The sequence below is a fragment of the Typopeltis vanoorti genome, chromosome 11 (genome assembly GCF_054136105.1).
Source record: "Typopeltis vanoorti isolate ZY-2024b chromosome 11, IOZ_Tvanoo_1.0, whole genome shotgun sequence".
NCBI classification, from domain to species: domain Eukaryota; kingdom Metazoa; phylum Arthropoda; class Arachnida; order Uropygi; family Thelyphonidae; genus Typopeltis; species Typopeltis vanoorti.
The window spans coordinates 120,662,315-120,687,449 of NC_143559.1; the positions used below are offsets into that span (position 1 = coordinate 120,662,315).

General features: G+C 35.4%; 1 protein-coding gene across 1 annotated transcript; it reads left to right on the plus strand.

Moving 5' to 3' along the window:
• Positions 1–20,278: 20,278 nt before the first annotated feature.
• On the plus strand, positions 20,279–23,319 carry LOC150102007 (ankyrin repeat and MYND domain-containing protein 2-like). Its single transcript, XM_090400351.1, has one exon. The coding sequence runs from the start codon at positions 20,341–20,343 to the stop codon at positions 21,652–21,654; it is 1,314 nt and encodes a 437-aa protein (XP_090256477.1). The 5' UTR covers positions 20,279–20,340; the 3' UTR covers positions 21,655–23,319.
• Positions 23,320–25,135: the final 1,816 nt, after the last annotated feature.

Sequence of the window (25,135 nt, forward strand, 5' to 3'; positions counted from 1 at the left end):
TATGGAAACTGTGGCCTGAGGAAAAATAACATCACCACGATAGAGGTCGTGGAGATAAGAATGCTTAGGTAGATGTGGGTGTGACCAGAAAGGATCGCCTGGGAAATGGCTTGTGTGGGGAACGGTGAAAATTACAAACACAGGAGCAAAGATACAGGAGACAAGGTTGAGATGGTCTGGTCATGAGATGAGGAAGGTAGACGAATATGTAGGAAGAAAGGTCATGCAGATGGATGTGAAGGGTAGAAAGAAGTCAGGGAAGCCCAAGAAGAGATGGAGGGAGTTGGTGTAATAGGACTTGAGGATGAAGAACTTGGATAAGGTTACAGCCCAAGAAAGGATGATGTGTAGGAGACTCACCGAAAACAGCGATCCTGCTTAAGTGTCACAAGCTGCAGAAGAAGAGCAGTAATTTTCCAGTGCATATAAAGATTATAACATTTTTAATATAGAAATATTAGGCAACTGATCATGATTTAGCCTTTACACGTTTGATGCATATAGTGTTAGTAAAATTTTTAAATTTCGGTCTTTACTTACATCTTACTGGTATGCTATTGCCTTTATGCGATATTTCTACTTTATCAAAATTAGCACTGTATCACTTCTGTTTGATGTATGTGTATACAGTATGTACAGGGTGTCCCAAAATTCATGCAAGACGTGATTTTGATAGAAAACACAGGTTTTTAATTAAAAATTGTAATTTCTTATTGATTCATAAAGTATACGGTATAGGGTTATGCATGGAATAGCATATCGGGTAAATGGCCTCCACGGCTTTGCTGGCACATACGCACTCTTTTGTCGAAATTTTCCATGACCGTTTTGCATAAATGTGGCTGAATTTCGTTGATACAGCGCTCAATTTCCTCCTTCAAGCCGTGGGTGGTCGTGGGCTTGTTGGCATAAACGTTAGACTTCAAAAAACCCCAAAGAAAAAAGTCCAATGGCGTTAAGTCACATGATCTGGGCTGCCAATTCTGATCACCAAAACGGGAAATTACACGACCAGGAAATGACTCATGCAGTAATTGAATTGTTTCTCGGACTGTATGGCATGTCGCACCGTGTTGTTGAATCCACATGTCGCCCACATCCATATCTTGCCATTTAGGCACAAAAAACTGGATTATCATGTCGCGATAGCGAGTAGCACCATTAACTGTTATTGCCTTACCAGCCGCATTTTCGAAGAAGAATGGACCCATGATGCCTCCAGCCCAAACTCCGCACCAAACAGTGACACGTTGTGGATGCATTTGTTTCTCAACAATCACTCGTGGATTTTCTGAACCCCAAATGCGACAATTTTGTCGATTAACGAAGCCATCAAGATGAAAATGAGCCTCATCGCTGAAGATGATTTTGTTCGAAAAATAAGCATCCACTTGTTGTTGTTCCATAATCCATTCAACGAACTCTCTTTGCTGTGTGTGTGTGGTCAGTAGGCTTCAGTTCTTGAGTCAATTGAATTTTGTAAGCATAAAGATGCAAATCTTTCATGAGAATACGCTGTAGAGAGCTTCTCGAAATGCCCAGTTCAAGACCATGGTGCCGAATTGATGTTCCTGGACTCTCAGCAATACTTCCACGAACTGCTTCGATGTTTTCTGTTGAACGACGGCCAGAGTGTATAAGATCACTAATTGATCCAGTTTCCTTGTTTTTTTAAATTAATCTTATCACAGTTGATGATGTTAAATCACTATTCCGACCATATTTTGTACGAAAATTGCGAACTGTAGCTGCCAAACCTTTATTATTTTTAAAATATTGCTCAACAATGAAAATGCGTTGTTCTTTCGTGTAGCGCTCCATTTTTAACAACCCTGTCAGCTATCATGCTGTCTTTTTTTTTTCTCGTTGGCAACACTTTACCGCACAAATGGCGCTAAATTTAAATCTTGCGTGAATTTTGGACACCCTGTATATGTGCAATAATTTCTTACCTTAGGTGACTAAATTTGATTTGAGTTATAATTTGCGATAACGTCGATCTCTGGCATGATCAAAATTATTTTTCTCAGAAATTCAGGTATTTGGTCCCGTAAACTCAAGAAAAGTGATTGCATATCCCCGGCTATCTCTGACAATAATATATTGCTTTAGGATTAGGGAACGCTAAATTGTAACAGTTTTCCTCTCTTCATCGGATGAAGTATAAATTTAGTGATGGTCTTTGGGTAGTTATCTGATTGGCCACGATGGATATTGACCTCTCCCCACTCTCCAAAGTCAGACAGTTTAATCAGCTTTGCCTGCTCTCCATGGAGAATAAAATGTGTTAGTGGATTGATGCATTTTTTGTTGATTAGTTATTGAAATAATGTGACTTCTGTAATTGATTTCATTCAGTCACAAAGTTACAAAACCAAGTTTATTGAAGGGGAAAAAAATACTTACTCATGATAAAGATGAACTAACACGGGAGCCGGCTGAAAAAATGCGAAAGAAATAATCCACTGCTCTGAATTTATATATGATCCTATATAGTATGGTGAGTAAATGCTATGCCATATATTGCACATATTTTACACTTAATTGTAAAATGTGATTTTTTCATTGATTTCAAAATTATTAATTAATATTAGCTTCATTATTTTTTATTCAATGGATTACTTCTCTATCTCATACACGATTCAGTTTCTCTGCAAAATATAATCACATATGTATTGAATATAGTATTAACATTTCCTCTATAAGCTTTATAATTGGACTAGATAACGAACACGACTGCATTTTATATACATTGCATATAACATTGTACATATGAGTATCGAAGATGTGAAATGTGGTCCTTCATTCAGGGAATGAATGTCGATGGCATGTTTTGTTTGTTTTAATTTCTTTCCATATCATTGATTTCATAATACATTCAAATGCATCCATATGTGTAAGGAGTGTCTTCAAATAAGCTAATGTATATTTCAGAATTATTGATTACTGGAAAATTATCAATAAAAAAACAGCTGAAGCCTTTTATCCCCGTATGGGGGAGTAGGCGAAGCCGTTTTAGTCCTATCTAACTTTAGAAGACTGAGAGAACAGTTCAATCTTTATTGATAGCCGATAACAGACAGCTGGCCCACGTCTATCACTAATTAAGTGGCACGCAGTGAAGTACCTAATCATAAATATTTTCAATGCCTGAAAACAGTGTATATTCTATGATCGATTTTCTTGAGTTTATGGGACGAAAAACCCGAGTTTTTGGGAGAAAAAACCCGCTTGCCATGCTAGACATCGACTGACTTCGGGGAAAGTCGAAAAAAGGCTTATAAAAGGTTCCTCTAGTCGGCGACTAGAATCGAACTCGTGATGCTCTTCCTCATGCGATTTAACGCTGAAGAGTGTAAACACCACTTTCTCCGTTGAACTACACAGGCTCTGAAAAATTATTATGAAAATCAAAAAAAAAATCAGCTAATGCCTTTTATTCCCTTATAGGAAGTAGGCAAGACCTCATTATTATATATAATATTATTTTTTTTATTCATCTAAAAACATTTACATATATATATACAATAGTCGTATTAAGTGACAATCCATCATATTATTTTACAAAGTACTGCAGCTAAGTGCTGGTATATGTCGGCATACCAACGAGCACACGGTGCTATCGCTGCTCCCGTTTATAGTTTTAAAGGGGATCTAACTCCTGTGATTCATTTGAAAGTGTTTCAAAGTAATTCTACTTGTCACTCTGAAGACAATGATATTTAATTCATCAAAATTGGCTAAGAAGAAACCAAATTTTGTGTGCTGAAAATTGAACAGAGTGGACCATGGTCAACAACAAGCGAAGAACAAAGGACGTCGCCATCTTTACAGTCACACTACACTTGCTCTAGGGAAGAAAGTTGAGGCATGAAGTGCATCACATGCCTAAAGGATTTATCGTCCGTTGGAAATTATATAACCTGTAGGAAATGTTGTAGGAATCTTCACTTGACATGTTCTGGCCTTTCAGAAATAACCTGTTAACGTAAATGCAATGCAAAACACGAGAAATAGAAGTGCCTATAGTGCAGAGAGAACAAAGAAACGCTGCCACACACGGCCCAGCCGATTATACTGGAGGCAAAATCAGACGACGAACTAAACAGACAAAAAAATACACGTGAGTCCTATAATTTTTATTATTTAAATATACTAATAGAAAACGGTTTAGACTATAAAACCAGTTTAGTAGATCTTGTTCAAGAACTCTTTGATAAACAGAACAAACAAACAAATAACAAAAAAAGCTACCGAATATGAGGATTTTGTTAAATATAATAAATTAGCAATGAAAGAAGTCTTGTAAACGGTAAAAGACATTAAAAGTAGTGTTAACCTACTAACTAACAGGCAACATAATTGATGAAAGAGACATCCGAATACCGTCAAGAACTGAATTCCACAAAACTACAATATGAACTTTCAAATTAGCAACAATATAAAGAAGATCTTGTTAAAAACGGTCTTCATGAAACTGTACCTACAGAAAAACCTCAGAGAGATAGTTTTAAAATTAGACCATGCAATTGATATCACCCTACAGCATAACGTCATACCGAATATAAATTGGATTCCCAGGAAGAGCAAAAAACAAGGCTTGACACGACTTGCACCAGTCATAGTTCGTCATTCAAGTTCACAAGAGACAATCTCATAAAAGCCAGCAGACTCAAAGAAACAAAAAAAAAACAGTTTAAAAGGCCTTGAACACATTGCAAGACACCAATCTTCGTATCTGAATATTTAACACCATTTAACCAGAATCTGTTGTACCAAGTAAGAAAAACAAACACAGAAAAAAGATTACTAATTTTTGTAGATCAGAGATATTTTTGAGGAAGTCACAAACTTCAAAGACAATACAAATAAAAGCTCAGAAGACACAGATAGGCTGCCGCAGTGGAAAAAAAAAGATCAAAAAGAAGACCAACAACAATAAATGAAAGTGAACCATCAGAAAGATGTAATGACACCAGAATATATCAGCAATTTCACCTTGGTCAGTTTCTCAAACATCAGCCTACTTCCAACACAACAATCAAACCAATAAACAATAACTAACCGGTGTCATCCTCAGATAAACCTACTAAAAAGCTTTGAGGATGCCAGCTGATTACATCTCAGCTGACATCAACACAAAGAAAAAAAATCCATTTATTACTTTGAAGTGCTATAGTTACAGCGGTTAAATACATTGACAGCAAAAATTATAAAATATGTATAATTTATTGTTATTGTATAAATACTGTTAAAAATGTAATCTTATTCCGTGGGCATGGATGTTGGTGATTGTCTGTGAAAATACTAGTCCTAGTGATGGGCGTTAGTTTGTGTAGTTGCGTTTCGTTAGTTGGTGGATTGATTGGCGGGGTAGAATGGGTGCCCTCCCCCAATGAGTCTTTGGACTCCCTGGAGGTGTCACGTAATAATAATAATAATAATAATAATAATAATATTCAACCGCAACCATAAATCACCGTCTAGAGTAACTATTATTAATACAAAATAAGGAAAATTTGGAGGAAATTCATCGTTAAAAAAAAATAAACAGAACAATATGTTTTTGTAAACGTATAATATATAAACAAAAAAAATCAGCTAACGCCTATGTTGTTCCCGTATAGGGAGTAGGCAGGGCCGTTTACCCTATTTTAATAATAAAGTATTGAATATTTTGTTGCTTTTTATAGAAATATAATGTGGAAAATAAACCATAATCTGCAGTACTTTCTAAAATAACATGTTGGATTGTCGCTTAGGACGATTATTGTATATATGTAAATATTTATGAGATCAATAAAAAGTATTATTATTAGTAGTAGCAGTAGTCGTTGTAGTAGTAGTAGTAGTATATTAATAATATTAGTTAATTTAATTAATTAATTAATTAATAATATTAAAAGTATAAAAAAAAACACTGGCTTACACTGATAACACTGCTCAACTACACGATGACAATCATAGATGCGCTAATATTATTATTATTATTATTATTATTATTATTCCTGATACCTCCAAGGAGTCCGAAGACTCATCGCGGGAGGACATCTTCAACTGTCTCTACACCTTACCTCTACTACGAATCAACGCCATCTACCGCCCACCTCCAACACCACCACAACTAGTAATTTTTGTCTGTAAATTGCGTGTGTTCTGAAGGGCCGATTTGTATGTATGCGGGATGAAAAACCCGTGTTTCCGGGAGAAAAAACCCTGCTACCTCCGTATGAGATCGGCTAACTCACCATCGATTGAAATCGACCAGATAAAGATTCCTCCCGTCGCGACGAGAATCGAACTTAGGCCTATTCCAATCGAAGGGCGCAATGTACCGTCGTTCTTCCAATTGCGCTACGGAGGCGCTTATTGACCGAAGTTGCAATAAACGACACAGAAATTTACGGATACAACATTAATAATTACAAACCTACAACTTATGTAAACCAAACAAAAGAGGAGGTGGCATCGTGGCATCATTTATCAAAAAAAAATACAATGTGACTGAAAAACAAACTCATTTCGAACATGCGGAAACACTAATTGTGGAAATCACAAATAGTCACAAACATAGTATCAAATACACAATACACATAATATACAGACCCCCACATAATCCACTCAGCTTTCATCATGAGTTAGAAGCATGGCTAAGTGGCATCGAATCCCATGCATTACATAGGCTCATCCTAATAGGAGACGTTAATATAAACACTCTTAACCACGCTTCATCAACCACTAATACATACCTTGATACACTAAGTTAGTACAACATAAACCCTACCATTAACTCCCCAACAACAGAAGAAATACTCAACAATTCACTAATACAATCATGCATTGATGACATCAGCATATGGGCTCCCATCCATACATAGATATCATCAATATAACATCAAAATTGCCGATCACTTCTTTGTCTCAACTTCGTTTTTTTACGTTACCTATCCCCTTCCCACCACCACAAAACTCGATCACATTAAAGAGCATTGTCGATAACCATTTAAAAGTACAGACTGGAATTGCCTACTTGAAATAAATGATCTGTAACATTATATGAGAATTTCCAACTAAAATTCACAGAAATGTACAAAAAAGCAACAAAGCCTACACAAACGAGGTGACAAACTGGCAACAATCCATGGATTAATGGCGACATACTAAACAGTATTACTGTAAAAGAAAATCTACAGAAAAAACTCAAAACGTGACCCAGTAACAAACATTTGCAAACAAACCTACACAAAAACACAAAAAATAAACTAACAACAAAATTTCGTAGGGCAAAAAAGTACTACTACATCCAAAAATTCATGGAATATAACGACAACATGTAGCAAACATGGGCTACACGCAAAGAATTAGTAACTCGAAAAAAGAAAACTTCAGCACAAGATTTTATTGCAAATGTTTCGGTCAGGATACAAACCAAGAGGAACTAGCAGACTCATTCAACCATGCCTTCACAAACAACATCACACAACTCAAAAAACCGATCAACAAAAAACTAACGACACAAAGTCAACAACAAACTTTGTCTTTTCCACCCATAACAAATGGGGAACTGAAAGAAGCACTCTTACAACTAAAACCAAAGACCACTCCAGTAATAGACAAAATAGGAGACACAGAGCTTAGAACAAACTTTGAACAAATAAATCCAATAATTTTGAGACTCGTGAACATAATATTCGACACTGGGATTATTCCATAACAACTAAAAACTGCAATAATTACTCCAATTTACAAAATGGTAAAAGAAACGATACTCAGAACTACAGACCAATAGCTACCCAGTCATTTCAAAAATTCTGAAAAAATAACACACACCAGACTACAGAACTATTTACAGAAGTACGACACCATCTCACAAAACCAATACGACTTTCAAAAAACAAAAGCACCATCACATTATTAGAAGACATCGGGGACGCAATAGCGTCCGTGATGTCTAACAAAGCTCTCGATAAAAACAAGTACGCCGTCCTTATACTGCTTGACTTAACCAGAGCATTTGATACACTTGAACATGACATACTACTCACCAAACTATACTCAATAGGTATAATAGGAACACTGCAACTATGGTTCAGGAACTGCCTCTCAAATAGAACACAAGTAACAAAAATCGGTACATGTCACAGCGGGGATATACAAATAAAACACGGTATTACTCAAGGCGCCATATTATCTCCCACTCTATTCAACATATACATTAACGATGTTCATATCATGGCCATAAGAAGTCAAATATTTTAGTATGCAGATGACACCGCACTACTAGCAATCCACAAGGACATCAACACGGCTCTCTCTCCAAAGCACAACAAGACCTAAATGAAATCACAACATACTTCTACCAAAACGCAATTGTAATCAACGGCACCAAAACACAGATGTTGATAATACACAACCCAAGAACCATGCGTCCTGCACCACTATCGATACACTGTGACACACATACCGCTGCAATAACAACAAAAAACCTGCCAATGTCCCGAAATCAAGCCTGTAACACATGCAAAATACCTTGGTCTCTATATAGATTGCCACCTTAAATGGAAAAAACATATAGAATACCTACATACCAAACTCCGGATCATCGCAGCAAAACTCTTCCAAGTAAAAGGCATTATTCCATCCAACATAAAATAACGCCTATATCACGGTATCTGCGAATCCCTACTCAGATACAGTATAACAGTCTATGCAAACACGTCAAACAGCCACCTAACAAAATTAGAAACATTACAAATTACAATCATATCAACAGTGATCTGGACACCTTGCATGCAATGTGTCCAGATCACTGTTGACATCCTTCAACAGTCCAGATCCCTACATCCTTCAACAATTCATATAGTTCTTTTGTGAGATCACATCATATACCCATGCTACTCAACAACCTACCAAGAAATTTAAAAGACATAGATAACTACAGAACATTAAAACATGAACTCTGGAAAATATACCAAAAGTTAATATACCATTAACACTAATATACACATCACAAATTACCAGCATCCTATGCCTACGTCCCATCCATAAACAGTAACAACAACATAAATAGTGAAGGCTAATCCCACTTTCTTCATAAAAGCTAACCTAAGCTTCGAAGTAGGTGGGATTAATCTGCCTCATTCATCTACACGTAATCCTCATAATTAAACACTGCAGATTATGTAACAACAGGTCAGTAAGGTGTGTAACAACAATGAAGATACTGATAATATTATTCAGATAAGCTCTGCAAAGCTTCGAATCCACTGAAGAAACAAGTAAATATTATAATCGAATTTTAAAAAAATGAATCATAAATTTAAATGAAACATTGTAAATATAAATGTGAAAATATATGTAAAACGCATTGTTAATGTCATTATTTATGCAATTTAAATACGATATTTTTCTAGCATTCTGTACTGAAAAAAAATTATATAGATAGATAGATAATTGTGTAATCTATCCTGTGTAACTGAACTACAACTGATTATAAACTGTTACTAAAATCGTTATTACTACTAATAACACACGAATTGTTGAACTATGTGACTTGCGCACTGTACAAAGTATGCGATAAATTGGAATCTGAATTGAACCATAACTGAAAAATTATAGTATTATCTTTTAAATTGTATGTATTATATAAATATGTGTATTATATGTATTATATAAATTGTATGTATAATATGTATATAATTTATTTGACAGATAATAAAGTATTATTTGACATTGAAAAAAATGACCTCTAGTGATTTATTGAGAAAGGCCACATATCACCCACGTCAGTCGGATATCTTTTCTTGACTTCATTCATATTACCTGCACTCACCATCTTCGAAGGTAAGCCCTTCCAATCACGCAACATTTAATGCAGGAAAAAATCTGACTATTAGACTTTTCTTAAACACAACTCTCTTGTGCGCTACCTTTTTCTCTGCTCACTCTCCAAAAAATGAAAAATCCGACCTACTGGTATTTGTATGATACCTTCAAAAGACTGTAGCTATGGAAAATAGGATTGCTCTAGTGATGCAGCCAGGAATGACGAAGAATAACTTTCTTTATAGAATCTGCTAAATGAAAAAAAAATGAAAATTTATAACGAAATAAGTAAAATTTATAGTACAGACAAGTGCATGAAAGAGCAAATCGTTTAAAAGAAATGTTTGCTAAAATGAGGGAAGAGCAAATCTGCTAATGACTTTTATCACCAAGGGGTGCAAGCGAGGCCATTTTCTTATTAATTGCTCTCATTCTACGTCAACCAAATGGCAGTTTACAGCTCTCAATATATAGAACACCAACTCATGCTGGTAAATACATTGATTCTAACTCTCATAGTCACCCTTGTCAGATATATGGTGTAATCAAATCCTTAGTTGATAGAGCTCATAAAATTTGTTCTACGAATTGTCTTTTAAACAAAGAACTGTTTATTATCAGAACTACATTTAGTGCAAATCGTTATCATATAAAAACTATCTAAAAAGTAATCAATAATTATGGCCGTGATCCTTACCCTCCTCAAGAAGAAAATATTAGAATTTGTTAAGGAACTTTCTGAAAAACTAGCTAGATTACTTCGCCAGATTAATGTGCATGATGTTTTCCGTCCACTTCGCAAACGTAATACATTCCTTATCTCACCAAATAACAAATATTCTCCTGTATCTTACCCTGAAGTTTATAGAATCCCCTGCTCTGGTGGCTTATGTTATTATGGACAAATTGATCGACCTGCACAAATTCTGGAAGAGCATCAGAAATACATATCGGTACACAATAAATATCGGAAAATACCGATATGTCTACTCACGGTTTACCTCTTTTAAAACTTATCAGAAATACATTTTAACGAGCCCAACAAATCCTGTTCCGCAAGCCTCGTTTTATCTACAAGATAGAATTCAGTGGAACAAAACCGAAGTGTTATACAAAAGTTACTTTCTTGTAGAAAGTCTACAAAGAAAGCTGTGAAGCAAGAACAAAAACGATTAACTAAAACTTTCTCAATTTTGGGAAGTTATACGTATTATACTGACTAATAATCACCATTCATGTGTTCCATAATTATTATTAATATTGCTTATAATTTAAAATTAATTAGTTAACTAAATCAGTTTATTGTAATTTATTTTTAAAATCTATTAATGAAGATGGAGCTATTCTCCTGCAGCCGATATTGCACATAAATATCACGTGCTTTCAATTACAATTATTATTATTATTCCGTGACATCTCCAGAGAGTCCAAGGATTCATCGCTGGTGTAAACTCTACTCTACTTTGCTAAATACATCTCACCGTCTCCACTACGATTTAATTCTCCTACTACGACACTACTACTACTATCAACGCCATCTACCGCCCATCATCACAGTATTTTTTTTATCTGTAAATTGCGTGTGTGTATGTGTTCTGAAGGCCGATTTGTCTGTTCGTGAGATGAAAAACTCGAGTTTCCGAGAAAAAAACCCTGCTACATCCGTATGAGATAGGCTAAGTCACTTTCAATTGAAAAAGCCCATGTAAAGATTCCACTCGTCACGACGAGAATCGAATACAAGTCTTTTCTAATTGGAGGGTGCAATGCGCCACTGTTCTTCCAATTGCGCTACAGAGGCACCTAAACATTGCTTGATATCGAACCCGGACCTTCCACATGCAAAGCGAACGCTCTACTGTTATGCTAAACCCCCAACTTCAATTGTTTATTTTTTGTTCGTTTTGAATTTTCCTATAACTGTATTGAAAATGGCTATGAAACCTAAGCCAAAAATTTTACAATAAGAATGTTAAACGTAAGTGTTTCTGGTGTTAATACTATATGATGAATTCTTCCGCTCGATTTTCAGACGAATACTTTTATATATCTGATCCAGACACGGAAGGTTACAACACCAACAGCACATTAGTGCAGTGTATGGAAAAGAGCAAATGAAGAAAGGAGAAGTCTGTACATTTTTCGCTTGAACAGCTGAGGGTGGCAATCTTTGGGGAAGGCAGAGTGGGAGAGAATGTTCCACAGGACATAAGTAGAAGGAATGAAAGAGGAGACAACGAAGTTGGTTCGGTTAGTTAGTTTCAAGATGGACTGTAAAAGGTTGGTTAGCAGTGGCTCTTGTTTTAATGATTTTGGAGGACAGTAAAGGAATAATAGTATCCGATTGTAGAAAAGACACAAGGGAAACTGAAAACTGAACGTCTGTGAAAAAGGGATTGAACTGGGTATGTGAGAGGGACTGTTAATTAGCTAGATTGTCCTCTTCTGTACAGAATCGAGCAGTCTTAGAGAGGATTTTGATGCACCATCCCAATTATGGGAGCAATATTCCCTGGCTGGATGGATTTGGGCTTTGAATCGAGTTATGTGAAGATGTGAAGTAGTGCCTTGTGCGAAAACGTACACCGAATATTTTGGCGGCTGCTGAAGCTATAGTTGAAATGTGGTTGTGCCAGGAAAGACAGAGGTGCAGGTCAGTCCAAGAAGTGAAATCTGATCGTGTTTGGATATATCAGTAGAAGTTTGGCATATTCTTCCAAGTACATGTGTAGCTTGTGATTACGTTTCTTGTTCCGTCATGCCAAAAACTCGAGTTTTTTTAATCCATGTCTAAGAGAAAGCTACTGCAGAAATCGCACTGTATCAAATAGTAATGTTCGAGTTAGTGTTTAGGATTACGAGATGGTTGAAGTTGTCTTCGTTACTTTCTACCAGCTCTCGGACCCATCGCTTAATCCACCAACTACACTAAACACCACTATCGTCATCATCTACACACAACGCTATCTACTCCCACCAAACTAGTATTTTTTTTGTCTAAATTGTGTATTCTCACTGCGATCTGTCTTTATGCGGGATGAAAAACCCAAGTTAACCCAGCTATCTCCGTAAGAGATAGGAAAACTTAACTTCTTTTGACGAAAAAAAAAACCTATGAAGAATCCTCTCCTCATGACGAGAATGAAATTTAGTCCATTTCCAATCGAAGGGCGCAACATGCAGTCGTTCTTCCACTTGCGCTACCGAGGTGCTTATGTAATGATATATATCAATCAAATATTTTTCCAATAATGTATATATATATATATATATATATACATTATTGTATATATATATATATATATATATATTTCCATATATATATATATATATATATATATATATGGAAATATATATATATATATATATTTATGCAATTAAAAAATCTTTCAAGAGGAAAGTCATAAAGCAGTGTTCACAAGTTCAACAATTTATATGTTGTCTGCACGTATTGCACCAAATAAAAATAAATTTAAAAAAATTGAAATATCTCAAAGTTGAATTGACTGTCGGTATTTTTGTAGTTTTAGAGATAACTATGACAATTAAATAAGTACCCTACATCTGGCGGTTCGTTATTGAGCATTCAAAGAGTGTGTCTAACTGTATCTTCCGCTGACACTTCTGTGTAACTGGTTGCAGAGTAGATGACGCATTCCTTCTCCATCCAATAATAATATTGGACAGCTTTGAGACCGAATCTCCACGGCTACCGATGTTTAGAAATATTTATAAGTAGCACATGATTTTCATTCTCCAACGTGAAACTACAACCTGATTTCTGAAGGCCTGCGTTGTTTGTAAACATTACACGTTTTGTCTCACGAGTAGCATTTCCAGATTTTATTCAAGTTCTTAACTCATCCTCAGTATTAATGATAATATATTCTAAACATATGAACTTTCTTCAGCAGTATGCATATTAAACATACTTCTACCAGTAAATAATAACATTTGGTTTACCGATCAAGTGTTGATCAATTTTATTAACTGAACCAACTGGTTTCGCCACACTTATCTGTTGGCATCTTCAAGGCACTTACATATAGGTTTAAACAATCTCACAATTATGCGTAATTGCAAAACTGACAAGAATAACTGTAAAAACTGACTAGAATAATTACAAATAAAATAGTTTCGAACGTGAGTGAAACACCTATCGCGTGTACAAGATCAGCTAGCTGTTGCTGAGGAACTTTCTGTAGTTTGTATTAAAGTTCATTTCTTCCGTTTTTAAGGTTCTGATTAGGGTTTTCCATATCTCTGGGAATATAAGGCCTTGATTTCTGTTACGGTTGACAGTAGAACGGGCGACTGTGTCTGCTTCTTTGAAAATTCTTGAATGGTAATCTTCCTCTATGTAAGGGGAACAGCTTTTGTCCCACTCGATGACATGGTTAGTTGTGGAGAAATGAGACTATAGGCCAGAAATGTCCAGAACTTTGTACAGAGAGAGAGGTGACATATAAGCTGGCTAGAAGATGTCACCTCTCTCTTTAAAAATGTTCCTGTAGTAGAGGTCATTGACATCTTAAGTACCTTGTTCCCACAAGATATAACCTCATTGTTTGCTCATTGCCTAAACTCCAACTACTTTTCTTGGAAAAATCAGATCTATCAACAATTAACAGGCTTGGCAATGGGGAGCCCACTCTCACCTTCATGTGCTGACCTCTTTAAGGAAGACTTACAAAACAAAATCTTATTGCAAATTTTTCCAAAACCTAAAATTTGGTTTAGATATGTGGACGATATCTTCATCGTATGTAACAATAACAAAGATGACCTATATGATTTTCTCAAAAAGATCAACTCCTTCCATCATTCTATTAAATTCACTCTGGAACTTGAAAGAGAAAAACAACTATCGTTTTTAGACATCTTAATCAAAAAACAAATTGGTGGCAGTATAAATCTATCGGTGTACAGAAAACCGACCAATACAGGTCGCTACCTACATTTCAACTCCTCTCACCACATCTCACATAAACTCAGCATTGTACACATGTTAAAGAAAAGAGCGATTCGCATCACAACGGACAACAAGACCCTTCAAGATGAGTTAAAATTTATTTCCAACAATTTGTACTTGAACGGCTATCCAAGAAGACTAGTCAATAAAGTCCTTATCTCTGAACCACCACAAAGAGAACAAGAAGATATTCAATATATAAAAGCGATTGCGATTTCGTTTATAAGTGGCATCTCCAACAAGCTCGCCATTCTGCTCAAGCAACACAAAATAAGAGTAACATTTAAATCAATAGAATCTATTCGTAAACTACTAAGATCTCCAAAAGACAACCATCCTTTCTATAAATATCCTGGAGTTTATAGTGTTCCATGCTCATGTGTCTCTAGTTGCATCGGACAGACTTCCAGAAGCCTCGAAATCAGGCAAAAGGAGCACATTGGCTATGTCAAAAACAACAGACAGGACATTTCTGGCCTATCGTCTCATTTCTCCACAACTAACCATGTCATCGAGTGGGACAAAAGCTGTTCCCCTTACATAGAGGAAGATTTTTCAAGAATTTTCAAAGAAGCAGACACAGTCGCCCGTTCTACTGTCAACCTTAACAGAAATCAAGGCCTTATACTCCCAGAGATATGGAAAACCCTAATCAGAACCTTAAAAATGGAAGAAATGAACTTTAATACAAACTACAGAAAGTTCCTCAGCAACAGTTAGCTGATCTTGTACACGCGATAGGTGTTTCACTCACGTTCGATACTATTTTATTTGTAATTATTCTAGTCAGTTTTTACAGTTATTCTTGTCAGTTTTGCAGTTACGCATAATTGTGAGATTGTTTAAACCTATATGTAAGTGCCCTGAAGATGCCAACAGATAAGTGTGGCGAAACTAGTTGGTTCAGTTAATAAAATTGATCATCACTTGATCGGTAAACCAAATATTATTATTTACTAATTTATGATCAAGAAAATAATCTTCATGATACTTCTACAAATTTCTGAACTATGTTTGTTAGATATAATAAATGTTTGCTTAATTTTGCCACTAGAACTGATCCAGTTGAAACTGCAATTTAAATGTTTTGCCAAATGTTAACAGAGGTCATAAGTGTGAAATTTTATTAAATTCCATTCAGCACAATGCAAAATAAATAAATAAACAAATCCCCGATGGGAAGTTAGTAATGATTTAAACGTTTTATGTATTACAAAAACTGTAACCTGTGCGCCTTATGTCAGAAGTTGTATGATGCTGAATAAACAAATTTTATTCCCAAATAGCGGGAAGAGAAATTTCTTTTATTCCTAACTTAATTTTGGAAATCAGACTGCAACTGGTCTCTATTCTTAATTGTACAATGCTTCCTATGAATTTGAAGTCGTGATAAGAGTAGATCAGATAGCTACCAGCAACTCGTATGGTCTGGAATTATTGCTTGAAACAACGAGTTCTGTGGTCGATTTTGGGCTTTAGAAACCTGTTTACAGTGAAAACATCTACATGTCTGCACACAGATCGACTAATTCCTAAACCGGCTGAATATCTATATCATTAAATGGACAACAAATCAGAATAGCATAGTTAGTATAAGGCATCAAGGTAGGGATAGGGATAATGGGGGGTCTGCAATTCATGTATACTAATGCTAGGAATATTAGGAACAAGAAGGAAGAATTTTTGGTCTTGGTTGGCGCTTCCAGACTATAGGTTATTGGCATTAGTGAAACATAGCTAACTGAAGATTATATAGCTAGTGGGATTGAAAATGAGGGGTTTAGTGTGTTCAGGAATGACAAGGAGAATAAAATGGGGGAGGAGTATTACTGATGATAGCTGATGAGCTGCAGCCAAGGAGAATAGAAGTTGATTTGCAGGTAGAGAAAACAGCACATTTGAGGCCATTTGGTAGATTGAGGCTAACAGAACAAAATATAAAATTGGGTGCTGCTATAGACCAGGTGATGGAAAAGATGGCAGAGATAGTATGCATAAGCAAATAGAAGAAATGAGTGGAAGGAGGGTAATTATTATGGGAGATTTCAACTATGGTAGCATTGATTAGAGGGAGGAGAGGACACATCGGAGGAAATAATTCCGTTATATGCGATTATTAACTATCTGCGTATAATTATCTGAGACAGCATGTAATGGGGTCAGAGAGCGCTTGACCTAGTAATTGCATTTAAGGATTTGGCTGTAACGAATATGACTACATTGCCACCAATTGGTGAGAATGATCATAGGGTCTTGACTTGGGAGGTGGTTAAAGGTGTGGAATTTACAATTAAGACAGGGTACATGTGGAATTATCAGGCTGGTAAGTATGACAAGCTTAGGAATTGGATTGGTTCAGTAGCATGACATGTAAAACTGCAACGGCTGGATGTTGATAGTGTATGGGAGGCGGTTAAGAAGTTTTTGCAGGAGGCAATGGTTGACTGTATACCCAGAGTCCGAATAATAAATCAAGTAGGGATTAAATGGATGAACAACACCATTAAGCTTGAGCTGCAAAAAAAGAAACAACTATGGAGAGAATTTAAGGAGAAATGTGACCTGCAGGCCCATGAACAGTATAAAGCCGGGTAACTATCAGCTAACGCCTTTTTATTCCCGTATACGGGAGTAGGCGAGGCCATTTAGCCCTATCTAACTTTGGAGACTGAGTGGGCAGTTCAATCTCCACTGGTACCCAATCAGAGACAGATGGCCCAAAGCTATCACTAATTAAGCGGTACGCAGTGAAGAGAGACGGCTCAAATGTGCCGCCATATCGTGGTCCCTAACCCTAACACAATATATTTAATGTCGAAATAATGTGGGTTCTACGGTCGATTTTCTTGAGTTTACAGGACGAAAAACCCGAGTTTCCGGGAGGAAAAACCTGCTTGCCTGTGCCAGAGATCGACTTACTCGGGAACCGGTCGAAAAAAGGCTTAGAAAAATTTCCTCTAGTCGCCGACTAGACTCGAAACCAAGTCTTCCTTCGTGCGGCCAAGTGCGGTGGTGTGCAAACGCCACATCCACTGAGCTACACAGGCTCCAAAGCCGGGTAACAAGTGTGGTAAAAAAAGTAAAAGCGGATTATGAAAGGAAATTAGCCACGGAAGCTAAAGAGAATCCCAAACATTTTGTTTCGATATGTTGCAATAAAAGAAAAATGCATACGGCAGATTGATTTTAAAGAATGCCGATGATAGGGAGGTAACCGAATCAGTTGATATAGTAGAATTACTGAGTGATCACTTTGCAAGAGTATATCATCCAGGTGGTGACATTGCAGAAATAGAAGAACCAACAGCTTATACGGGAATTGTGGTGAATGAAGTGGAGGTGAATGGTCTATTACGAAACATCAATGTCAATTCATCTGCGGGATTGGATGGTATACCAGCTCGTGTCGTACGAGGAGTGGCTAAAGAATTGTCAGTGCCTTTGACCATTTTGTTTAATTTGAGTCTCGGGTCTAGGTTAGTCCCAAAGGGGTGGAAAGAGGGGGAAAATAGTTCCACTGCATAAAGTTGGATCCAAGACTGCTGTTTAAAATTAACGGCTTATCAGCATATCAGGAATTGTTGTCAAGGTTTTCTAGAAAATAGTCAACAGGAAAATACAAGATTCGATAGATGAAAATGGGACACTCTATGGGGAACAGCATGGTTTTGTGAAGGGTAGATCATGTGTCAGTAACTTGTTCATGTTCTATAACACAGTGACGGCTGAACTGGATAAGGGTAACGGGTTTACAGTGATTCTACTGGACCTTGCTAAAGCCTTTGATAGGATACCACATGGAATTCTAATCAGTAAACTGCAGCATATGAGAATGGATATAGGGTTGGTGAGATGGATAGGAGGGTGGTTGATGGAGAGATATCAGAGAGTGGTTTACTGAGGAGTAGACTCCAAAAGACGTCCTGTAACTAGCAGTGTGCCGCAGGGTTCTTTTCTTGGGCCGCTACTGTTTCATCTGTTCATTAACGATATAGGAAAGGATCTGAGAGGAACTGCATCTGTTTGCAGATGATGCAAAGTTAGGTAGAGCAATAGTGAATGCTCAGGATGTCAAAATTTTGCAGGATGATTTGGATAGTTTGGAGGACTGGGCTAAGGAGAATGGATGTCAATTTAATGTGGGAAAAATGTAAGGTTATGCATTTTGGGGTGAAAAGATTAGCAGCAGTATATACCACATTGGTGGAACTCTACTCCAGGAGATTGACGAGGCCAGGGATTTGGGAGTGTTGCTGGATAGGGAGTTGAAGTTTTGGGGACACATCGCAAAAATGTGTCCCCTAAAGCAATCACTTGGTTGCTGAAAAACACTTTAACGAGCAGAGACAAACAGGTAATTGTTCCTCTGTATCGAGCCTTGATAAGACCCCATCTAGACTACTGTGCCCAGATATGGGCGCCAGGGTTTCTTCTCGATGGGGAGGAGGCGGAGAGGATACAGAGACGAGTTACCAAGATAATAGCAGGACTATGGAATGAACCTTTTGAGAACAGGTTGAAGATTTGCGGGCTGCAGAAATTGGTTTATAGGCTGAAAAGTGGTGATATCATTGAGACATTCAAATTACTGAATGGTTTCTATAAAATTAATTCAGAAGATATTTTTGAGAATAGGACTGGTAGTTGGAGGACTTGGGGTCATCTATGGAAGCTTGGTAAGAGTGTGTTTAGCAAGGGTTTTAGAGTTAGGGTTTTTACTTTGAGAGTGGTAAATGAGTGGAATAAGCTGCCAGAGTCTGTTGCAGGTGCCATGACTGTAAATGAGTTCAAGGCAAAGTATGATAGATACTATGTGGATGTTGAATAGTTGTTCTTGACATGATGTTGGGCCTCCCTCGATGAGTCTAAGGACTCCTTGGAGATGCCCGTTATAATAATAATAATTATTATTATTAAAGTACTCTGTCGTTATCGACTGGAATCAAACTTATAATGGTCTCTTTTTTCCCTATAAATATATTATTGTGGACCTACAGAAAACAGGTATATATGTGTAGAAAGTATTTTACCTTGGGTATAATAAAATTAAAATAGCTTGGTATTTTTAACATATATATATTTTACCTTGGGTATAATAAAATTAAAATAGCTTGGTATTTTTAACATATATATATTTTTCTTTGGGTATAATAAAATTAAAATAGCTTGGTATTTTTAACATATATATATATATATATATATATATATATATATATATATATATATATATATATATATATATATATATATATATATATATATATATATATATATATATATATATATATAGATAGATAGATAGATAGATAGATAGATATATTGAAGATACCAAGGTATTTTAATTTATTGTACCCAATGTAAAATTCTTTCTATATATATATATTTTTATATAAAATCAAATTGCATAATAATCTTCATTTCATTCGACATCTAGTGGCAATTCGGCAAAGCTTCAAATTTTTGTTTTTTGATGTTGAACTATTACCTAGTTAGTGTTTTAAATTGACTATCATCTTTGATGATATGTGTTAGTAGTGTTCAGTATGGAAAATAAAAAAGTAAATCTGAGTGATAAGGAAAAGCTTCTTTATAAGGGAGTGCAAGAAAATTCTTTCGATGAAGTGAAAAATTTGCTGAATGATCCTGATGTACGAATAGATTGCTTAGATGAACATGGAATGACTCCCCTTCAGCATGCGGCTTACAAGGGAAATTATAAATTATGTGAACTATGTTTGGATCGTGGAGCAGATGTGAATTCCAACTTCCACGACGCTGGATATACTACTCTTATGTTTGCGGGTCTAGCAGGAAAGTTAGATGTTGTCAGTCTACTTTTAGAACATGGGGCCACCACAACCGCTGTCAACTCTGTTGGACGCACAGCATCGCAGATGGCAGCGTTCGTCGGTAATCATGATGTTGTGAGTATTATAAACAATTTTATCCCTAAGGAAGATATTGATTACTATACTAGAATTCAGGGAGTAGAACAGAAACCAAAACTTCCTCATAGTCTTGCAAAACCATTATACAGGTTTGTTTTAATGACCAATATACATCCCGTGCGTTTGGCGATGTATTTGAGCAAAAATAAAAGTCTATTAGATGATGCTAAAAGTGTAATAAGAGTCTTGGATGTTCTGTGCGAAAAGGAATTTAGGAAAGCTGATGCAAATGAGCTCTTGTCATTAAAATTTCACCATTTGGCCTATGTACTCAAAGCTTGCCAGACTGTTTTTGAGGAAGAAAAGATCAAACATGAAAATAAAGGGAGTGATGGTAAAGGGGAAATGTTCGAACCATTAATTAAAAGATGGATCAAGGGCAGGGATGTTGATGGATTTCCTATAACACTAGAAAAGTTTTTAAGACAATCAGTACGGGAATATCCATATCATGAAAGTGCCCTTCTTCAACAGCTAGTTCGTACCCTTGCTCCAGTGGAAATTGGAAATGAGCCCAGTGCAATTTCTATATTAGCTCAGACAGTGAGTGGACAGCGAGGATTTGGGGAGGTACCATTATGTAGTACATGTGGTGAACCAAGAGCAGAAAAGAGATGTTCAGCTTGCAAATTAGTGCAGTACTGTGACCAGTCATGTCAAAAGATGCACTGGTTCACTCATAAAAAGCAATGTCCCCGCCTGGCAGAGGAATATAAGAAACAACAAGAAGAACTTTTGAAAAAGGAACAGCTAGAAAAGTCAGAAAAGACGAAATCTGAATTGGAAAAGGGAGATAATGATACAAGTAATAATGAAAAGCAGCTTGATGCCAGAAATGTTGCTAAAGAGCTGGACGATGAATTGTTTGAAAAATGTAATGTTGGGGATGAAACATCTGTTGTGCATTAATTTTGAATTTGTGTACTTATATGGTTTGTGCAATCTTGTGTTGGAATTGGATTTTTTTTTTTTTTTTTTTTTTTTCATTTTTGTAATGGAATTAATTATTATTCACCTTGCCTCTAGATATGATGTGATAGTGTATTTATTTTGGTGATTTGCAATTGTCTGTGCTTCTACAAAGGTCCATCAGCATAGTGTTTTCTTGTCTAAGAATGAATCAGAAGATAAGCCATTAAGATCACCCAAAATTAAGACCAAATAAATAAAAAAAAAGCTCATATAAATGGTTTCAGAAATAAAAATAAAATAAAATAAAAAAATTCCTTCCATTTTGAAACACTTCATTATCCATCACTCCTGTAAATAAGAAGCGTTGAATGAGTTAGAAGAAACTTTTGAATGCTTTTTTTTAAATATCTTGTTAGTTGTGTTTTATTTTTTGATTGCCAGCTACTTGTGTCTGCCTATTTAAGTAGAGTACTTTTTTGGATTGAATCTAGGTAGTATGAACCATTAGCTTTATAACAGAAAATGGTGGTTGGTTAAATTCTGATTTATACATTGTTACAAAAAAAAAGTTGACTTGAATTGGTAAGCATATGATAGTTACTTGTACCTATGAAATGTTCTAAGAGATAAGCTCACTGTTAATATTTAACTACTGTCTAAAGCTACTTGAATATTCTTAATATCTTTGTATGGATTTTAATAATGAAGAAGAAATTATTAGTTTATAAGGAACTTCATATCTGCCTTGCTGGAAAGCATTTTCTTTTTTAATGTGATAATTTATTTGGAATATTTTTTATTCTATTTTTTTTTTTTATTACTACTTATTATAACAGTATATTTGAAATGCAGATACGTTATGAGCCTACATTTTCAAAAGAATGATCTTGTAAAGCAAGACAAGTTACTATTTGGACTTACATGCTAGTTTAAACTCATTATTAGATTTAATGGAATGAATACAGCATATATAAATAATTCAATACAAGTTTAAATTGATCCTAAATTTCATCTCAGTCTAATATTATTATTGTTTCTCTATCTCAGTGACTGAGATGAAATATACGATCAAGTGAAGTTATGTTTAATTATTTATATGTGCTGTATCCATTCCATTAAACCTAATGAGTAGATATCCAGTAGTGTAAAATCTGCATTCACTAAATTATATTTGCATTACTATGCAATTAATCAAAGTCATTGGCTGAATAGTGCTTGGAATGTCAGAACAACCGCAGTTAAAAAATATTTAAATTAAAATACAGTTCTGACAACTGCATTTTAATTGAAAAACTGATGCCAAATGCAGCATGTCAGTTTTAGTGTTTTTTGTTTATTTAAAAATGTTGGCTTTATTTTATTTATTACTATTATTGTCATTATTTTGCTTTGTTTTTTAGAAACAAAGTCCTAATATCACCATGGTTATAATATCAAATAATGATAGTTAGAATAATAAATTTTATAAACTAAAACTTGTTACAAAGTAATGAATCAAAAAAGTCAGATCTCGCCCATTAATTTATTACTTTTGAAATTGTTTTAGTCTGAGAATGTGTCAGTTCAGAATAGTTGTTATTTTTAGGTAAAAGGCACTTCACAAACAATATGACACATAATTGTATTTACATCAAAATATGGGGAAGTTGAATATTAAACATTCTTTAGAACATTTACAATCTTTTGTGTTGTGTATCTGATATATAATTATTATTCTTAAGTGACACCTCCAAGGATTCATCATGGAAGTGCTCTATACACAATCTAGTTTATCTTTGTTTATCTAACCTGATCTCTTAAGTCACTGCAGATAGTATTACATGGAGGGGGATACACAACATATCTCTCTGAAAGAAATATCTTTATAGCACCAGAGGATATTTCCTCTTATCCATGCAAGACTACAAATGGCCACATATGGAGCATCATACACTAGAACTGAATGTAATTGATAAATGCTAACATTTTTGTTAGTAAGAAAAGATATTTTTCTGCACTGTTCATGAGCTGTCCAAACAAATATCATTCCTCGCATTTTTTTTTTTTTTTTTTATAGTAATCCTGCTTTAGTACCTTTGGATAGGCAAAACACCCAGAGGGGGGGGGGGGAAGAGAAATTGTTAATATTGGATTTGTGCCGACAAATAAGTTTCATTTGCTACAAACTAACTGTTGTTTACATTAACTGATTTTATTTTAAAAATAGTAACTATGCAAAAAAATCACTTTAAATTAATATTTTGTCATTGCTGGTATTATACAAGGATTCTCTTTTTTATTTCTCATGCATATTTATGCTCACAAGTAGAATGAGTTTAAAGTTTATACAATCTTATTTCTAAATTCATTTTTATCATTTTATCAATTAAAAAAAATCCATTTGCTGTAATAAGGCATCTTTACTGGATTAAAATGCACCATTCTTAAAGAACCATCTTAATTTGAGTTGGCTAGTGATGAAGCAGAATCAATCGGGCTTGTCTTTATTAAGATTTTGACTTTTCCTCATGGATTATAATCTTTTTTGCTATTATTTTAGTTCATAACTCTTATTTGAAGCAGTGTGTTGTTTAACAACTGATGTGCAGATAAAGAAGAGGCATTAAATAAAGAATTGAAGAGCTTTTGTTCATTAACAAAATGTGCAATTTGACATTTACACCCGTTGAAAATCAAAGATGAAAAATCTTTGATTTTCAGTGGGTGTAAATGTCAATCTTGATTACAGTGCATAATTTATTTTGAACAGTATTGGTACAACTGACATTATGTGACCTGCTCAGGAGTGAATTACTTTCATAAGATTCGAAAAATTCTTGAGAAATGGTATGGATCATCACTTTAAATTTAAAAAAAAAAAAAAAAAAAAAAATCAGCTAACACCTTTTTATTCCCGTATACGGGGGAGTAGGCGAGGCCATTTAGTCCTATCTAACTTTTGGAGACTGAGTGGGCAGTTCAATCTCCACTGGTACCAATCAGAGATAGATGGCCCAAAGCTATCACTAATTAAGCGGTACACTTAATTAGTGATAATGAAGAGAGACGGCTCAAATGTGCCGCCATCTCGTGGTCCCTAACCGTTACACAATATATTTAGTGTCTGAAATAATGTGGGTTCTACGGTCGATTTTCTTGAGTTTACAGGACGAAAAACCCGAGTTTCCGGGAGGAAAAACCCGCTTGCCCGTGCCAGAGATCGACTAACTCGGGAACCAGTCAAAAAAAGGCTTAGAAAAATTTCCTCTAGTCGCCGACTAGACTCGAAACCAAGTCTTCCTTCGTGCGGCCAAGTGCCATGGTGTGCAAACATTACATTTAGCAGTGACCTGCTCAGGAGTGAATTACTTTCATAAGATTCGAAAAATTCTTGAGAAATGGTATGGATCATCACTTTAAATTAAAAAAAAAAAAAAAAAAAAAAAAAATCAGCTAACACCTTTTTATTCCCGTATACGGGGGAGTAGGCGAGGCCATT

Excerpts from the sequence above, each read along its gene's own strand:
- LOC150102007 (XM_090400351.1), top strand. The coding sequence starts at position 20,341 with ATGGAAAATAAAAAAGTAAATCTGAGTGATAAGGAAAAGCTTCTTTAT.